Here is a 16271-nt window from a genome sequence, read left to right as displayed (position 1 = left end):
TTATTTTTATTATTATGTCTCCGTTCTTTGTCACAATGATTTGCTTACCTGTCAAGTGCAAAATCAGCCATGAATTATTATGAACCATGTATGTTTATTACTGAGAGTTATCATAATTGATTACATTGTATCATACATAAACAATAAAATGAAGTGAAATGAAATAACCACTCTCATTTTTAAACAGTGACAAAAAGGCTAAGACGAAATACGGGCTGCTGTATAGACGATGACCTATACTGTATCGGTAACATTTTCATGAAACATAGGGAAACAAATACCATGGTTTGAATACGACTGTTACGTATGAATCTTTCCCCGTTTACTAAATCTGATCAAAACAAACAAACCAAAACAAATTTGATTATCAGATCATAATTCCAATATTGCAAGTCATCGTTGCGTCGAGACTGAACTTCATTGTGCACAGTGCCATGCCCACTTGGTGCAGTCAGTCGCATCAGAGCACTCAAAGGAGATCGAGTCGGATTGAATAGGAATCGAATCGCTAACATCAATCGGAAAGGATTTTACACAGGCACAAGCCACTCATTTTGTACATGTTGTACACCCGTCAAATCGCGGGCAAGCGAATGCGATCTCGACGCTGTAACGACGATCGCGAGCGCTGTACCGTGTTTATGAGCACTGCACTGTTACGAGCTACTATTGAGTGTTTAACATTTGATCTGTAAATACGTGCAATTCAGTTTTCAACTGTGCCAAAATGGATTCTACACCCTCACGCGTAAGTTTTTGTGTGTGCTTAGTAAGTTTAAATCAGATTTCTGGTGGTTCATCGTCCTCATTAGAAGAAAACAAGCTCAGGGCCACTCGGCATGATATGGTTATCAGTAGTCCCACATGCTTATTGCGGTGTTTGTTATGTTAGCTTACGCTGCACCGTCGTCGTACATGCACCACCAGCGACCTCTGCTCAGGGGCTCTGCACATGCTAGCCCGACCAGGCGGCTGTAAGTACGCTGTACAGCGACTGGGCTGTGTATACCTAGTTATGCACATGCATGATGTTGTGTGCAATGTGTGTAGCCTCACGCTCACGTCTGTCCAGCCAGAGGAGTTTTGTTGTGTGTTTTGTTTTTGTTTTTTTAACCATTTTTTTTTGTACGTTCACCACAGTTCCGTGAAGCCAGACGCAGTCTCCGTGGAACAAATTCCCGATGGCGATGCCGATGACAAGATAGAAACTGGTCTTTCGGATTTTCAGTCGAAAATAAACTTTAATATTGACAGGGCCTCTCTAGTGCCTACCTAAGACCAAGAAGACTACTAGCAACTCTTGCTGGAATGGCCGGAATCCAGCTTGCTGATTTGCTCTTGCTTTTGGAAGTTGCTATTCTATATTTCTAGCAAGAGTTGCTGTCATATGAAAATTGAATAGCCTGATGACCAGACACCATGGCCGATGGGAAACACAGCTGTGTGTTGACCGAAAGATCGGTCTGTATCTGGTCGTCTGGGATATGTTCTGTGGAGACTGTGCCTAGCGACATGTGTCTGGCTTCATGGATCCCCTCCGAAGAAGAGTGATAATGTAAAAAAACAAACAAACAAACAAACAAACAAACAAACAAAACAACAAAACAAAAAACGACTCCTCCGGACAGACGGATCTTTCTGTCCTAGCTCTGTGTAGAGAGCTAGACGAGGAGGCCTGGATGTGGCCTAGCCTGGCCTGGATGTGCGTGATGGACTCCACACAATTTCCTGATCTAGGATGGGAGTGCACTGGTGCCCTCCTGCTCCCGGCCATGCTGGCCAGGGATATACATACATTGTAAGTCATGATCTCTTTTTTGAAAAAAAAAAAGAATATAAGTAAAGCATGCTGCCTGTAATTCAACCATAATGCCATCTAAGATTTGACTACACTGTACCAGGTACACCTACTGTATCCTCTAACCTAATGTTAGTGTGTTGTCAACTTTTGGCATGGGAGGTGGAATCTTTGTGCAGGTTTTCTAGATCTTATTATTAGCACTTGGCAGGTTTGCTTTTAGATTATATTCTCAGTTTTTTTGTTCCCCTGTGGTGAATACAAACTCAAGGATCCTTTTTTTCTAGTCTGTTTTGTTTTTATTCATGTGAGTGAAGTATTTTTGCAGCATTTTTTCCACCTGTGGTGATGCTACATGTGTTTTGTGTTCATTTTTCAATTTCCAGATGGAGTTTGCTGTGCAGATGACATGCCAGAGCTGTGTGAACTCCATAAAGAATTCCTTGAGTGGCATAGAAGGTAAGTGTGTGCTCAAGTTTGATTCTGCATTTAGTCAGGTCATATTATAATGGGATTACTGTAAGTAAGACTAGAATATCACATTTATTCAACATGTCTGAAAATTATTATCAAAATTGAATTGAGTTTCCTGGTAACTGATAATGAGCAAGAGGATGGCATAAAATTCTGTAGATAACATTTTATATGTTGGAAACACATCCCTGTGGCCGTATGGAAGTCGTGTCTGGGCTGTACAACTGGGATCCGAAACACAAACTGACTCACAACAATGAGGTTGATTTTGGATTCATGACATCATGTTTGTTACCTCACACCCATCATGAAAATCTTCATCAATTAATCATCATTTCCATGCTATCAATGTAATTGATATATTCACATCTACATACAATTTACAACTTACCAAAAGTGAAGATTTATTGCATTGTGTGCACACTGTAGATTACATTTCTCCGCACAGTAAGTCACTGCTAGAGCCGGACTGTCATCGTGATGCACTTTCAAAGGTCATGCTGTCGCTTGTGCGCCGGTACACTCAAGCAGCGCGTGCCACAGAACTGTCGATCGTGCGCCGGTATACTCAAGCAGCGCATGCCGTGGAACTCTATTTGGATTTGGCGCACGCATGGAAAATGTTTGTAGCATAATGCACAATTTGTATTGTTCAAAGTTGGTATTTTGAATTGTGCAATGATGGAATTCATGGTCAGGGATTGGGATTAGAAATATGCAGATTTTTGCTCCATGGATGTGGCGCGAGGGCTTGATGTGGACTGATTTACCATACTATAGTGAGAGCATTATATCTTATTTGAGTATAATGTAGAATTTTTGGTAGAATATATTGATTTTCATCAGCTTTGTAGTTTTGTTGAGGGTGTAGCGCTGTTGATGCCAGGACTGATTGTCTGATGCCGTGCAAAGCATGGTGTCTGGTCAGGCTTCTTGTATGTTTATGCTCTTTCAAAAGGCATCATACACATGTTAACACAGGTTCGCATGTGCAATTAAAATAATGTAGCATAATGTTCGCCTTTGTCAGTACAACTGCAGGGAAGTCATTTCTTGGGGGGACGTATAAGAGAAAAGACTAAAATTATTTTCCTTGGACTTGATCATAGAAGGATAAGAACAATGAAGCAAATATTGCTGGAAATCCCACTATGACAATTTTGTCATGTAGTGTGTAGAGCTTGTTTTTTTTTTTTTTTTGCAGAGGTTCACTTTAGAATCTCATGTGATTTTGTGATTTTGTTTTGTAATCTGTGATGGACTTCAAGGCATCCACGAAGTTGACATCAACCTATCCCAGGAGCAGGTTGTCATTACCACAGTCCTGCCTTCAGCAGAGGTAAAAGAAATCCTCGAGTCCACTGGACGCAAGGCTGTCTTCAAAGGTCAGGGGTCAAACATAACAGGTATGCTCACGGAAGTTGCTATCTAGAAAAGACATTGATATTAGTCTTGGATGTTAGTGTAAACGTTTACAGTAATGTTTGTAACAGAGTGACGCTTCATGGTTCCTTAGTGCTTTCATGTCCCATAGCACGGGAATATGTTAGCAAATACAAGATATCATTTTTTATTTGTTTCTAAGAAAGTGCACAGTTCTGCATCAGCACAGCAGAGCAGTGTATGAAGAATTTTATTGGACAAGAATGAAAGTAATTACACTGCAAGGTCAATTAATACATACTGCCAGGCATGAATGATGTAATATTCTGTATGATAGCACACATTGTATCACAGATAAACAGGGATGAAAAATAGCTTCTGCACAATGGGCTTGCTATGTCCACTGATTTTTAAAATTGAGGAAAAACATTTTTTCTATATATTTATTCCTTTGAACTCAGAGTTAGTTTCATTTGTGTTTTTTACTGCATTATGAACGATGATGTAAAGGTGAATAATGAAATATTTCATACTTTGTATCTTTTTGTATATTCATTTCTTTTTTTCATTCAGTGCCTTCTTGATTGTGCATTATATAGAATGATGTTATTATTTTTTACTTCTAGTAATATATTTCACAGGCTCTTTTTAGACATTCTGTTTTGTTTGTGTTTCATTATATTGAAGGCAATCATCTTGGTGCAGCTGTTTGTATGATCGAGACTGGAGACCCAGTGAGGGGTGTGGTGAGATTGCTACAAGTGGCAGAAGACAACTGCATCGTAGAGGGCACAATTGACGGTCTGTCACCTGGCAACCATTCCCTGAGAATTCACGAATTTGGAGACATTTCAGATGGCTGTTCCAGGTACTGTTGTCTCTCTGTGGGATACCAGTAAAGATCTTTAAGGCAGAGGCTTTGAGAAGTTTCTATCGTTTTAGACAAACCTCATCGTCTCAATATAGTGCAGTGCACTCCTGTTATAACAAACTAGGTTATAACAAAATTCTGGTTACAATGAAATAAAAATTCACCCGGTAACATTATCCTCTCTATGTTTTTATTATGCCTCCGCAACGAAGTGGCCGGAGGCATTATGTTTTCGGGTCGTCCGTCCGTCCGTCCGTCCGTACGTCCGTCCGTCCCGTTTTGTTTTTGTCGATATCTCAAGAACCGTGTGGTGGTTTTACATCAAACTTGGTATGAGGGTATATCCTTGGGGGATAATACTTTGTGTGGATTTTAGGGTCACAGGGTCAAAGGTCAAAGGTCACAGGTTATTTTGTGAAAAAAATTGAAATTTCATGCTTTTCTCCATATCTCGCAAATGGTTCAAGGTATCTTCATGGAACTTAGTATATATGCTTGTACCGATGGGCAGTGATTATCTAGGGAAGTTGGGGGTCATGGGTCAAAGGTCAGGGGGTCAAAGGTCAAGATCAACTCCTCAAAATATCACTACTTTCCTTAAAATGCAATATGCCTGAAGGTTTTTTTTTTGAAAAACTTGATGTATGGCATGTATTACCCAATATATATTTTGGGGGAAGTTTCTTGCCAAAAGGTCAAAAGGTAAAAGGTCAAGTGAAAGTGATAAATTGCACTTTTTCCTCCATATCTCGAAAGTAACTCAAGGTATCATCATGAAACTTACATGTTTATGCATGTTCAACCTAACAGTGATTCTCTTTGGAACTGTGAGGTCAAAGGTCAAAGGCCAGGTTTAGATAATGCTATTTTCCCATTTGATACAGAAATTATACTTTTTCTCAATACCTTGAAAATTACTCAATGCATAAACTTATAAAAGGGTCAAAAGTCAAGTAAAAATCATCAGTTCCCCAAATACCTGCACTCTGACATTTTAATCATTCATCCAATTGAACCTAGTTCTAGGAAAGTGAACATTCAGCACATTTGTGTCAAACCTGTCATTTTAATATTTTGCCAATTGTGTGAAACTGTCGTCACACATTGTCAAGACATTGTACTATAGACCTATTAGGAGAACCATGCATTATGGCGGAGACATATCAGTAGCCGTAGCGATATATCTAGTTGTTTATATGTTTGGTTAAAATGAAATTTCGATGTAACCAAAGAAAACTGCCTTTCCTGAGGACCTTGTTATAGTGCGAGTCCACCGTATTCATTAGATTCATATGCAATCCTGTAAGTTGAAGTGCCTGATGAACTTTATATGAAGCAAAAAATTTGATTCTCAGGGGGATGCAGTGTGACAAAAATGATAGTCTAGTGTGCTTTTGATTCTTGCCCCTTTTTTTCAGCGAGAACTTTATTGCAGGAATACAAATTGAAGTTTATTTATAATTCTCTTGATAAGCAATGTATGTTTAAGGCACCTTCAATATTCTCAAATTATCATCAGAGTTAGAATGATGCTCACAGTTGCAGAGCTATCTGCAACCTTATGCACTTTCCCCAGAAATGCTGAACAATTGAGACACTACTTCTTTTATGTAAAAAGAGCCTGTACTTCTAAAAATGGTTGCAATGTAATTTGTAATACTGTCATGATGGTTTTTCATCACAAACACTTATTCCTTCAGCTGTGGAAATGTGTTTGATGCAAGGGGATTTCTCCATGGACAGTCAGCATCATCTGAAAAGGTGAGCTTTAACATACTTGTTCAAGGTTGTAAAGACCATCTGGAAGGTGGTGAAATCATTGACTTCTGAGAATACCAGAGCAAGCTACCAGGGGGCCTTCAAGACGATGGGATACCGGTTGCCTGATACAGGTGTTATTCCTTATCTGTAATACTTATAGCAACAAGGAATACCGAACAAAATTATTGTGGTGAGGTTTGTTGAATGTATTGAATTTATCATTGTAGGGCAACATAATTCCTGGAAGTTTACCACTTCTCCATCCTGTGAAGACTGAATAGTACTTGAACATGCAAAAATGTTCAGAAGATATGCAGATTACACTTGCATAGAAATTGAGATTGCTGACAAAAGAACATGACAGTTCCTTTAAATGATTGTGTTTTTATGTATGAGGTTCAACTGGGTGTTGCATGATTTATGCTTAATTTTTTGTATTGCTGTGTGAAGACCTTTGACAAGGTTGTTCTAGCAATGTCTGCTATGAGGAAGTGACATCAACCAAGACCAAATTTGTCTAGCATTTCTATTCATCAACGTGTGCTTAATCACTTTCTATTGATATGACATCATTAAAAGGGATTGTATAATAAGTGATGTTTCTGGCACAAAAATGAAGTGTATGCCTGTGACTGGAAATTATTACTGCTTGACTTGAGGTGCCCATTGGAACTCCTATCAAATCTTATCAAAGATGATATTTGTTACTCATTTCTTCTTTGTGGAAATTGTGACAGGTTTGCTGTTTCTCTTCTGTTGCCCTCGGGTAAAGGTGTGTGACTTTCCCTGTTAATGTTTCACATGACTAAAACGATTTGATCTCTCCCGTGGAATACAGAATAACATATTATTTATGCTTCTCATATCATTGCGTCACGTTTCATAAAAATGGTATTATTGCAGGCTTTCAAGTGGCCCTACTTTTCCTACTTTTTCCTACTTTTTTACTGCTGTCCCTACTTTTCCTACTTTTTTGCTCAAAATCCTACTTTTTCCTACTTTTTCCTACTTTTTTGGTGAAAAACCCCGCAAAAAAAAAAAAAAATGTGCAAGGCTACTTGAATAGTTGATATTCAGAAATGATGAGTAGACTCTAGTTGCAGATTCTTACTGGTGGGGAGAGCCTCTTCAGCATGAAAGAGGGATAACCCAAACCAATCAACCACAAGACTGCTGCCAGCCTCAGCTTTTGCTCCTGTGCAGATATGATTGATCCCACTGATATTGCAGCCTAGGACTTGGAGCAGTGCTCATCCAGCTCTCATCATTGCTCAAAATTACCAGGCTCTCCAAAGGAGCAAAAGTGAGGCTGAGGCAGCAGGGTTGTGAGTACAAATTAAGATTTACATGTAGCATCAAAGAGTTCTAGTGAGTATCAACGAAAACTACTCCAAAAAGCCAGCACATGTCCTGATTTATTCCTACTTTTTTTTCTTTAATGCCCTACTTTTTCCCTCTCATGTCCTACTTTTTCCTACTTTTTTAGAGATTTTGTTCCTACTTTATTCCTACTTTTTGTCCCCGCCGAACGAGTTCGAGCAGGGGACTATGAAACGGGCTCCGTACGTGTGTGTGTCTGTGCGTCCGTGTGTCCGTGTGTCCGTGCGTCCGTCCGTGCGTCCGTCCATGTGTGCGTCCGTGTGTGATCAAAATGTTCAATTTGCTACTTCTCTGTCATTTATGAGCCAATTTTGATTCTCTTTGCTTTATATGATAGCACTACATGGGAGCTTTAAAACTTCTACACAGAATTTCAGTTGTGACCTTTGACCTTGACCTTTGACCTATATTGTACATTTTGCTACAAAATGCTACTCCTTCGCCATTTCTAACCCGATTTCGATTCCGTTTGCTTTATGTGATGGCACTAGGTGAGGGCTTCAAAACTTCTACACAGAATTTTGACCTTTGACTTCTTTGACCTTTGACCTTGATTTTTGACCTATATTGTACATTTTGCTACAAAATGCTACTCCTTCGCCATTTCTAACCCGATTTCGATTCCGTTTGCTTTATATAATGGCACTAGTTGAGGGCTTCAAAACTTCTACACAGAATTTTGACCTTTGACTTCTTTGACCTTTGACCTTGATTTTTGACCTATATTGTGCATTTTGCTACAAAATGCTACTCCTTCGCCATTTCTAACCCGATTTCGATTCCGTTTGCTTTATGTGATAGCACTAGGTGAGGGCTTCAAAACTTGTACACAGAATTTTGACCTTTGTCTTCTTTGACCTTTGACCTTGATTTTTTACCTATATTGTACATTGGCTACAAAATGCTACTCCTTCGCCATTTCTAACCCAATTTCGATTCCATTTGCTTTATGTGATGGCACTAGGTGAGGGCTTCAAAACTTCTACACAGAATTTTGACCTTTGACTTCTTTGACCTTTGACCTTGATTTTTTACCTATATTGCACATTTTGTTACAAAATGCTACTTCCGGCGGGGACATATATTACGCACCGCGTAATTTCTACTTTTCCTTGTTTACATTATCCCGCTTGAAAGCCTGTTATTGGTTTGGCCCTATATTTTGACTTTGTCTACCCATTTTGAATGTCAGCTGTATTCCTTCAGATATGAAACACATTCACATATGTGAACTCGGACAAAACTTTACAGCTCCATGCCAATTTCTTCCCTGTCTTAACAACGCAACAAATGGCTATGCTCTTTGAACTTTTGGCAAATGTCATGCCAAAGTAGATTGTCTGAGCAAATTTTGAATCTGACCTTCAGTGTAATGCTCTGCTTACCTGTTTGATAATGGCTGGTTTAAGAGGGAATGCTTTCCTACTCTTTGTTGATGGTCATCATGCCTGTTATCTTGCATATTAGTTGACTGGAGACCTTGGTGTCATAACCGCAGAAAGCAACGGTCGTTCATTGTTCAGGATGGAGAACTCTCGGGTCAAGGTGGGCACGTTGTAGACAACTTCTGTTGATGCCTTTAGATAGGAAACACTGAATTTGATGGTGATATAACACTCTAACAACAATATCTTGTGGTGTCACATTGATTTGCAAGTTGATTTGCTTTTACTGATGAAGATGCAAATTATCATGTTTGTCCTTTACTCTGCCCTATGCACCGTGGGCTACATTTTATATGATCAAGCAGATGGGAAAAGCACACACTTTAGGACTTTCATTCATGCTTTTGTCACTGTTGTTATCGTTATCATCATTATTAGTACTTGTAATGAGAGTAGTAGTGGCAGTGTTATGATGATGATGATGACATTGATGATCATCATTATTATCATTATTATGATCATCATCATCACCATCTCCATTTTCATTTCATCGTCTTCATCATTGCTTTCCCTGACAAAAGGGTGCATCGAAATGTTTCACAGTTTTAATGTGTGTTGTTTTTTTATGTTAATGCCAGCAGCCTTTGCTGCTAATAACAACAGGAATGTAAAGCATTAAAAGGCTCATTGTAGCTTCTGATGACTAGCAGAAAATAATCATAGTTCCACCATGCTGCAGGTGTGGGATATCATCGGTCGTTCCCTGGTTGTAGGAGATCTGCCAGATGCCACATCCCAAATCAGTGCCAAATTTGGAGTAGGGTGAGTAAATCTCATACCTACACCCTGAAGTGATGGTGTTTGGAGCCAAAATATGAGTCAGAATAAAAGAGCAACAAGATATGTGTGTGTGTGTGTGTGTGCTTTGAATGTTGAGTGTTTGATGAATGTTTGTTTACTGCACAATTGTAGCTCAGTCCATTTTTCGCCTGTATCACCCTACTACAAGGATACAAGGATACAAGGAACTTTATTGTCTGTTAAAAATACAGAAATTCGTCTTCCACTGGCATAACAAAGGAAAAGGAGCAGACAACATATATTGCACGTATTATAATAGTGGTATACAAACAGACAAACAAAAGCATTGAACGGACAGTGTCTTGAATGATTTCAATAAAAATCTCTGTAATTTATATAAAAGAATATATACACAAACTCCCGCACGAAGTTACACATACACATGTGCACACTCGCACCAGGGAGGAGTCATCTCCCTGCTCACACACACATGAATACCCGCATACACTCACTCACACACCTGCACACACACTTAAGCTGTCTAAAAATACCCTACCAGACCTTAGTTGCACACTTCCTCAGTTCCTAGATATCTGTATAACTTCTCGTCCCCCTCCCCATCCCTCCCATTTCCTCTGCAAGTTATGATGAAAAAGTAGATGGAAGGGAAAAAGATCATGTCATAGAGAGAAGTTAGGAGAAGAAGAAAGCTGGATCGAAGGTATTGACTGGTGAGAGATGAGGAGGGGCTTAAAAAGCACCTGGCCAATAAAAAGACCCCATACTGTGCAAGTCATTCAGAAATATTAGTGTGAGATTTATTGCTTCTTTCGTGAGTAGATGTTGAGATAGCAAGAAACCTCTGCATACCATGGGTAAACCATTAGTAGGACTTTTTAGTTTATTTTCTTTTTTAGTGATTTTATAAGCAAAAATTGTGCACATGCACATTGAATACAGGCTTCTACTCTCTGGATAGATTTTGAGAGGATTTGCTGAATTCACTTTCCTGCCTTTGAAACAATTTTTTTTTTCTCAGTTTGCTCTGGGAAAAAGACACTATTTTTATTATCCCTGAGAGTTTTATTTGTCTTGTTTGTTTGTTTGTTTTAGGATTGCCTGTGGGATCATTGCCAGGTCTGCAGGACTGTTTGAGAACACAAAAAAGATCTGCGCTTGTGATGGGATAACCCTGTGGGATGAGCGGAACGTGCCAGTAGCCGGGAAAGCACGTAGTGAATTTGTGAAGGCTAAGGCCAGTGCACTGTGATCTCTTCTGTGGTAATGGGGTTGATTGCAATAACGATTACTATTAAAACGTGTACGCCCATTTTGTAATGGTATATTGATATGCATATGTATATTTTTTTATATTGTTGGTAACACTCATTCCCAACTTGCAATGGAGTAGTGTAATCATGGATATTCAGCTTGCAGCTATCATTGTGAGATATGTAAAAATTCTTTCTGTTTGGAATGGAACGATTATGATAACAGACTATAAATGTTGCCGTAAGTTGTCTTTAGATAATTTTTTTTTTTTCAATCCAAGTGAGGCTTTCTATGATGCCGTAGAAGGTAAAAACATCCTGTGGAAAAGAATGTTTTAAAAAATGTAGAAATGTCCTAAAATCTACTATGACATTCTCATACAGGAGTTGGGGATCAGTAATTATGCTTAAAAAAGGTAACAAGAATTCAGAGTATGATCTAATTTGTATGCATATAGCATCCTTAGTAGATAAAATTTACATTGTGATGTTCCATGTTAATGAAATAACCTTGTTTTCTTATGTTTCTATATTCCTTTTTTAAGTTAATCTACATAATGATTTCCCATATTAATAGAATAACCTTGATTTTTTTGTGTTTCTATATTACTTTTTTAGGTTAAGTAGAGATTCAGTTCAACATCTGTCAGATACTTATGGCAGTGTGGCAATATTTCCATAAAGACTATCTGTAACTTGTTCTGAGTTTTAGAATGTGCTGATGGTTATGCATTTTGACTCTCAATGATCAGCACAAATCAGAAAAAAAGAATAATGATAATAACCTCAAAATGGAAAATCGGTGTATGCTAACCAGTAACAACTCAATATAGATGTACAGGTGAAGTTATTATCTCTTTAAATTTGCTGTCTTACAGACAAGAAGAATCTGATATGCTTTGTTATTTTTTCTGAGCTTACTGTAAAATGAGGAATTTAAGCGTGCATTTTAATTTCGCGAGAGCCAAGATTCGCGAAATAAAAATGCATGAGAAGGTTCTCATCTACACTGTATGTATTGAATGTTAGAGGCAATTTGCGAAAATTTCATGCCATGAAAAAGGCCGTCGGCTCCAATTCGTGAAAATATTGTGTTTTACCATACATGCCGTGATGATATGAAAAAAACTTTATCTTTGACTGATTGTTCATATAGAATGTTTCACCAGCTTTGACTTTGGCTCAGTGCATTTTAAAAGGGGCTAGATAGAAATTTCCCAAATTCCTCTTGTGAATCCTAGTCTTCCATGTTGTGAGGTAAGATAATGTGACAATGTCAGTAGAATAAAGATGCGATATAGTTCATTATTTCAAAACTTTACCATGCTTCATAAAACCATCAACATGGTGTGTGTAAATTCATATTCTGTTGTCACTAAGACATGCTTTGTTTTTCTTCTGTAGAGATGTAGTGCAGCAAAAAGAAGAAGAAGAAGAAGAAGAAGCGGAAGAAGAAGAAGAAGAAGAAGAAGAAGAAGAAGAAGAAGAAGAAATGTGCTTCTAGTAAGTAAGTTGTGCAAATTTGTTTAGGTCGTAAACATTCCAAACCAATTCTATGGCATGAACACATTTCTAGCAATGATATAACCCCATTGTCTGTCTCTTCCTACAATTATTGTGTCATTTCAGTAATACAATTTATCATTCAAATGCACTTGGAGTCGTGCTTGGACTCTGAATCATAGCCTGTGCATATTGTGGTTCCACATTTTGCTCCGTTATATAGGCGTTTTACATACAGTTAACGTAAGTTAGATGAGATTATGAAATCTTGTGAGTTTCAGCAGTCTCATTTACCACTTTCATATGTTGGCATGGTCTTTTTTCAGCCCATGTTAAAGGATAATGACAATTTTAGATTGATGACCTCATTGTCAGTTGTGTCAATAGGATGTCACATTGAATACAATGTGATGGGTGACATATAAAACTCTTACTATATGATTGGGGACCCAGATATACAGTTGAACCTCTATTATCCGGCCTCCCTTTATCCGGATCTCTCTATTATACGGACGCAATCTCGCCGTGATTTTTTTTTTATATAATTACGGGAGGAAAGGGGGATTCCCAACTCCATGAGAACTCCTACACAAACACACATGAATTACATAATACTTGATACATTTCTTAATAATTATTTAGGTAAATCATCCCAAGAATTTTATGAAAGAAAATGATTTCATTCTTGCAAACACAAACCTCTATTTTGGGGTCTGTTACTGAGTGTAACAATGAAAAGGTTGCAGTACACTGTATACACATTACTACATGTGGTACTACAATCAATGGGCTACATCAGTACATGTGTATGTATATGTACATGTACAGGGGAAACTCGGTATAACGAACACTGATATAACGAGATATCGGTTATTACGAGGAAATTTTCCCGGTCCCAAATTTCCTTCCACACAAGTCTATGTAAAATGCTACTCTTATAGCGAGATCGGCTATAACGAAATAACTGCTATAACGAGATAAATTTTGTGACTTCCAAACAAAGAAAAACATAGCCAATCAAACCTGTTATAGCGAGGTAAAGCAAAATGTCCTCGGTTAAAGCTTTATTCGCCTGTGGTATCACCTTCCGAGATTGTAAAGCTCGATGCGCCAAAAACTGTCTTGTACACACATATTTTCTTCAGTGCACTCCAGCTAGCACCGCATGTTGTACGTGTATGTGTGTGTGTGCGCACACCCTGATACATGCAGAAAATGTGGTGGGACGCGTCCATATGTATACATGACATCATCATGACGATTAGCATGTGTGAGGCAATCTGATGCTGTGATTGGCTTTCTACGTAGGGAATTCCCCATCTTCACACACACGCAGTCATAATGTACATACAGAATGTGTCACATACACACACAGCATTGCGCAGACCATATATTCCACACACCCATACCATAACCACATACTAATCCACAGACGATCTTGACACAATCGCAAGCTATATAATTTACAGATTCAAACATCTATTAATAAGAAACACATTCTTGATATTGGATTTCATTGGCGAAAAAACATCTTCTTACCCATAAAGGTGAGTAATTCCCTCACACACATTATCAAGTTATCAGTATTGATTGAAAGATGATGGGTAGTCCCACATGTGCAAATTAATGTCTTTATGTTATGCTTTCTTTTATGCCTACTGATATAACGAGATATCGGCTATAACGAGGAAAATGACTCGGTCCCGACCATCTCGTTATATCGAGTTTCCACTGTATAAAGCATTGAGTCTCCCGTATCCGGCCAAATCCCTTATCCGGATGAGCCCTGGTCCCGACTTGTCCGGATACGAGAGGTTCAACTGTACATGTATCACATGATGTCTATAACAGGTATCCTCTTAGTGCACCTACAGTCGATGTTTCCATGATGGGAAACCAGTTGGAAGCATTGAGATGGCCTACAATGATCTAGCATTCAATTAGATTTCAGAGTCATACCTTCAGCCAATGATGTTGCCATCCCACATAGGTGGTAGGCTGTGCTTGATTAACCACAACTGGCCCCAGTAGGTGTACCAACGGCTTTCATTTACAGTTCAGTTGTAGATGCTGAAGTTCATTCCATTAGAGCATTTTTGTATTCAGCCAATAGATGCTGTGGTAAAAACATTTTGAATCTTTATCAATGCAGATGTCAATGTACATTGTATATGTATCAGGCATTGGCTTACTGAAGTTTCATTTTGTTTCAGTTCTTGACATTGAAAATTTGTGTGACAATTTACTACACTAAAGCTGCTGTATGTGATAGCTGTACAGTTCACACTTAAGAGTGTGATTGAGGTACATGTAGTATGTGTAGCATCAAGTTGTGTTCTGTACATGTATGTCTGCTATTCATTGGCATTGTCTTAATACAGATCACAAACCCTTTGGATTATGACTTTGAATACAGATGTGATTTGACAAATATTTGGCTTGTATTCTGTTCTTGATTATAACTGTTTTAAAGCAGCTATATTGTCTAATACTGTAAAAGTGGATATTTTTTGAGTGAGTAATTTTTTTTTTTTTCTTGCGCTTGACTGGATAAGATGAATTATGCATGTTTTTAATTCAGCAGAATCAGGTCCTTATTTACGGACATATGGCATGCAAAAATATTTGTGTGCTTTTATTTTTGCACTAGCTACTTGTTGCGCAAAAAAAAAAAATTGCACACTGACAATTTCCACTTTTAGAGTAATTAGTATCATCTTTGCAAAAATGCATGAAAACAAATCAGTACTATGGTTATTGTGATACAGTGTTGCAAGAACCTGCACCATTGTCTAGAACTGATGGATTATGAAAAATCACATTAAATTTGGGTAAGCTGATTTTGGGTGAAGTAATGTGTGGTTATTTGATTGTATTATGTCAATGGTTTGTTGAAAGAAACAGTGATGAATAGAAGATACACTGTAGAGAGATAGGTAGGTCATAGATGGATAGGTTATGGAAGATAGATGAAAGTTGGATAGAGGAATGGTTAGATAGGTTGACGGATTGATTAATGGATGGATTAATATTTTTGTTCTTTACTTATGATTCATAGTATCTATGTTGGGATTTTGATCCTGTAATCTAGCTTATCCGTGGCGATATCATTTCATTAAAAACAAACATGACAGCAAAATGTTTGACAAGAGCAGGGCTAGTAAACTGAAAAGAAAAAAATCATGTACACTTAACCTTCAATATCTACCTTTGCTTAAGTGTACATGACTTTTTTCTATTCAGTTTACCAGCCCTACTCTTGAGGGAAGAAGTAAAAACTGCTGTGTGGGATTACAGATTGGTTTTAACTCCAAAGAAACGATATCATGGTAAACGTACAAATTTGACGTCGAGATGGTCGTAGAGGGAGACATGAAGTCAATTTTTCCAACGTAAATTCACAGCTAACGTTGATAGTGGTTCAATGGAGGACCCACTGTCACAGCTCTGGCAGAAACGCCTGTTGATTTTATCTACGATCCTAGTAATTTTCCTCAAGATAGAGAAAAGTTCAATTTAAAAAGATTCGTTTACGTCTTCTATCCTATGACCAGGCAAATGTGCTTTATTACAAAAAGCAACACAAACAAAACAAAGCAAACCAATGCAGCTTGATACTCTTCCTTCGAGATGGTGTTCATAAA

The 16271-nt window shown here is 38.1% G+C and overlaps 1 protein-coding gene across 1 annotated transcript; it reads left to right on the top strand.

Moving 5' to 3' along the window:
- The first annotated feature begins 626 nt into the window (after window positions 1–626).
- LOC139736217 (copper chaperone for superoxide dismutase-like) lies at window positions 627–11513 on the top strand. Its single transcript, XM_071646951.1, has 8 exons — window positions 627–748; window positions 2185–2257; window positions 3541–3678; window positions 4343–4523; window positions 6227–6287; window positions 9135–9212; window positions 9792–9874; window positions 10967–11513. The coding sequence occupies exons 1-8, from the start codon at window positions 728–730 to the stop codon at window positions 11121–11123; spliced, it is 792 nt and encodes a 263-aa protein (XP_071503052.1). The 5' UTR covers window positions 627–727; the 3' UTR covers window positions 11124–11513.
- Window positions 11514–16271: the final 4758 nt, after the last annotated feature.

This window comes from Diadema antillarum, unplaced genomic scaffold, assembly GCF_040938485.1.
Source record: "Diadema antillarum isolate AM-2024a unplaced genomic scaffold, OU_Dant_1.0 seq00000633_RagTag, whole genome shotgun sequence".
NCBI classification, from domain to species: Eukaryota; Metazoa; Echinodermata; class Echinoidea; order Diadematoida; family Diadematidae; genus Diadema; species Diadema antillarum.
This window is presented reverse-complemented; position numbering and strand designations above follow the sequence as displayed.

Coding starts and splice junctions, on each gene's coding strand:
- LOC139736217 (XM_071646951.1), top strand. CDS start 728: ATGGATTCTACACCCTCACGC. Junction 9,213..9,791: donor TGGAGAACTCTCGGGTCAAG/GTGGGCACGTTG, acceptor ACCATGCTGCAG/GTGTGGGATATCATCGGTCG. Junction 9,875..10,966: donor AGTGCCAAATTTGGAGTAGG/GTGAGTAAATCT, acceptor TGTTTGTTTTAG/GATTGCCTGTGGGATCATTG.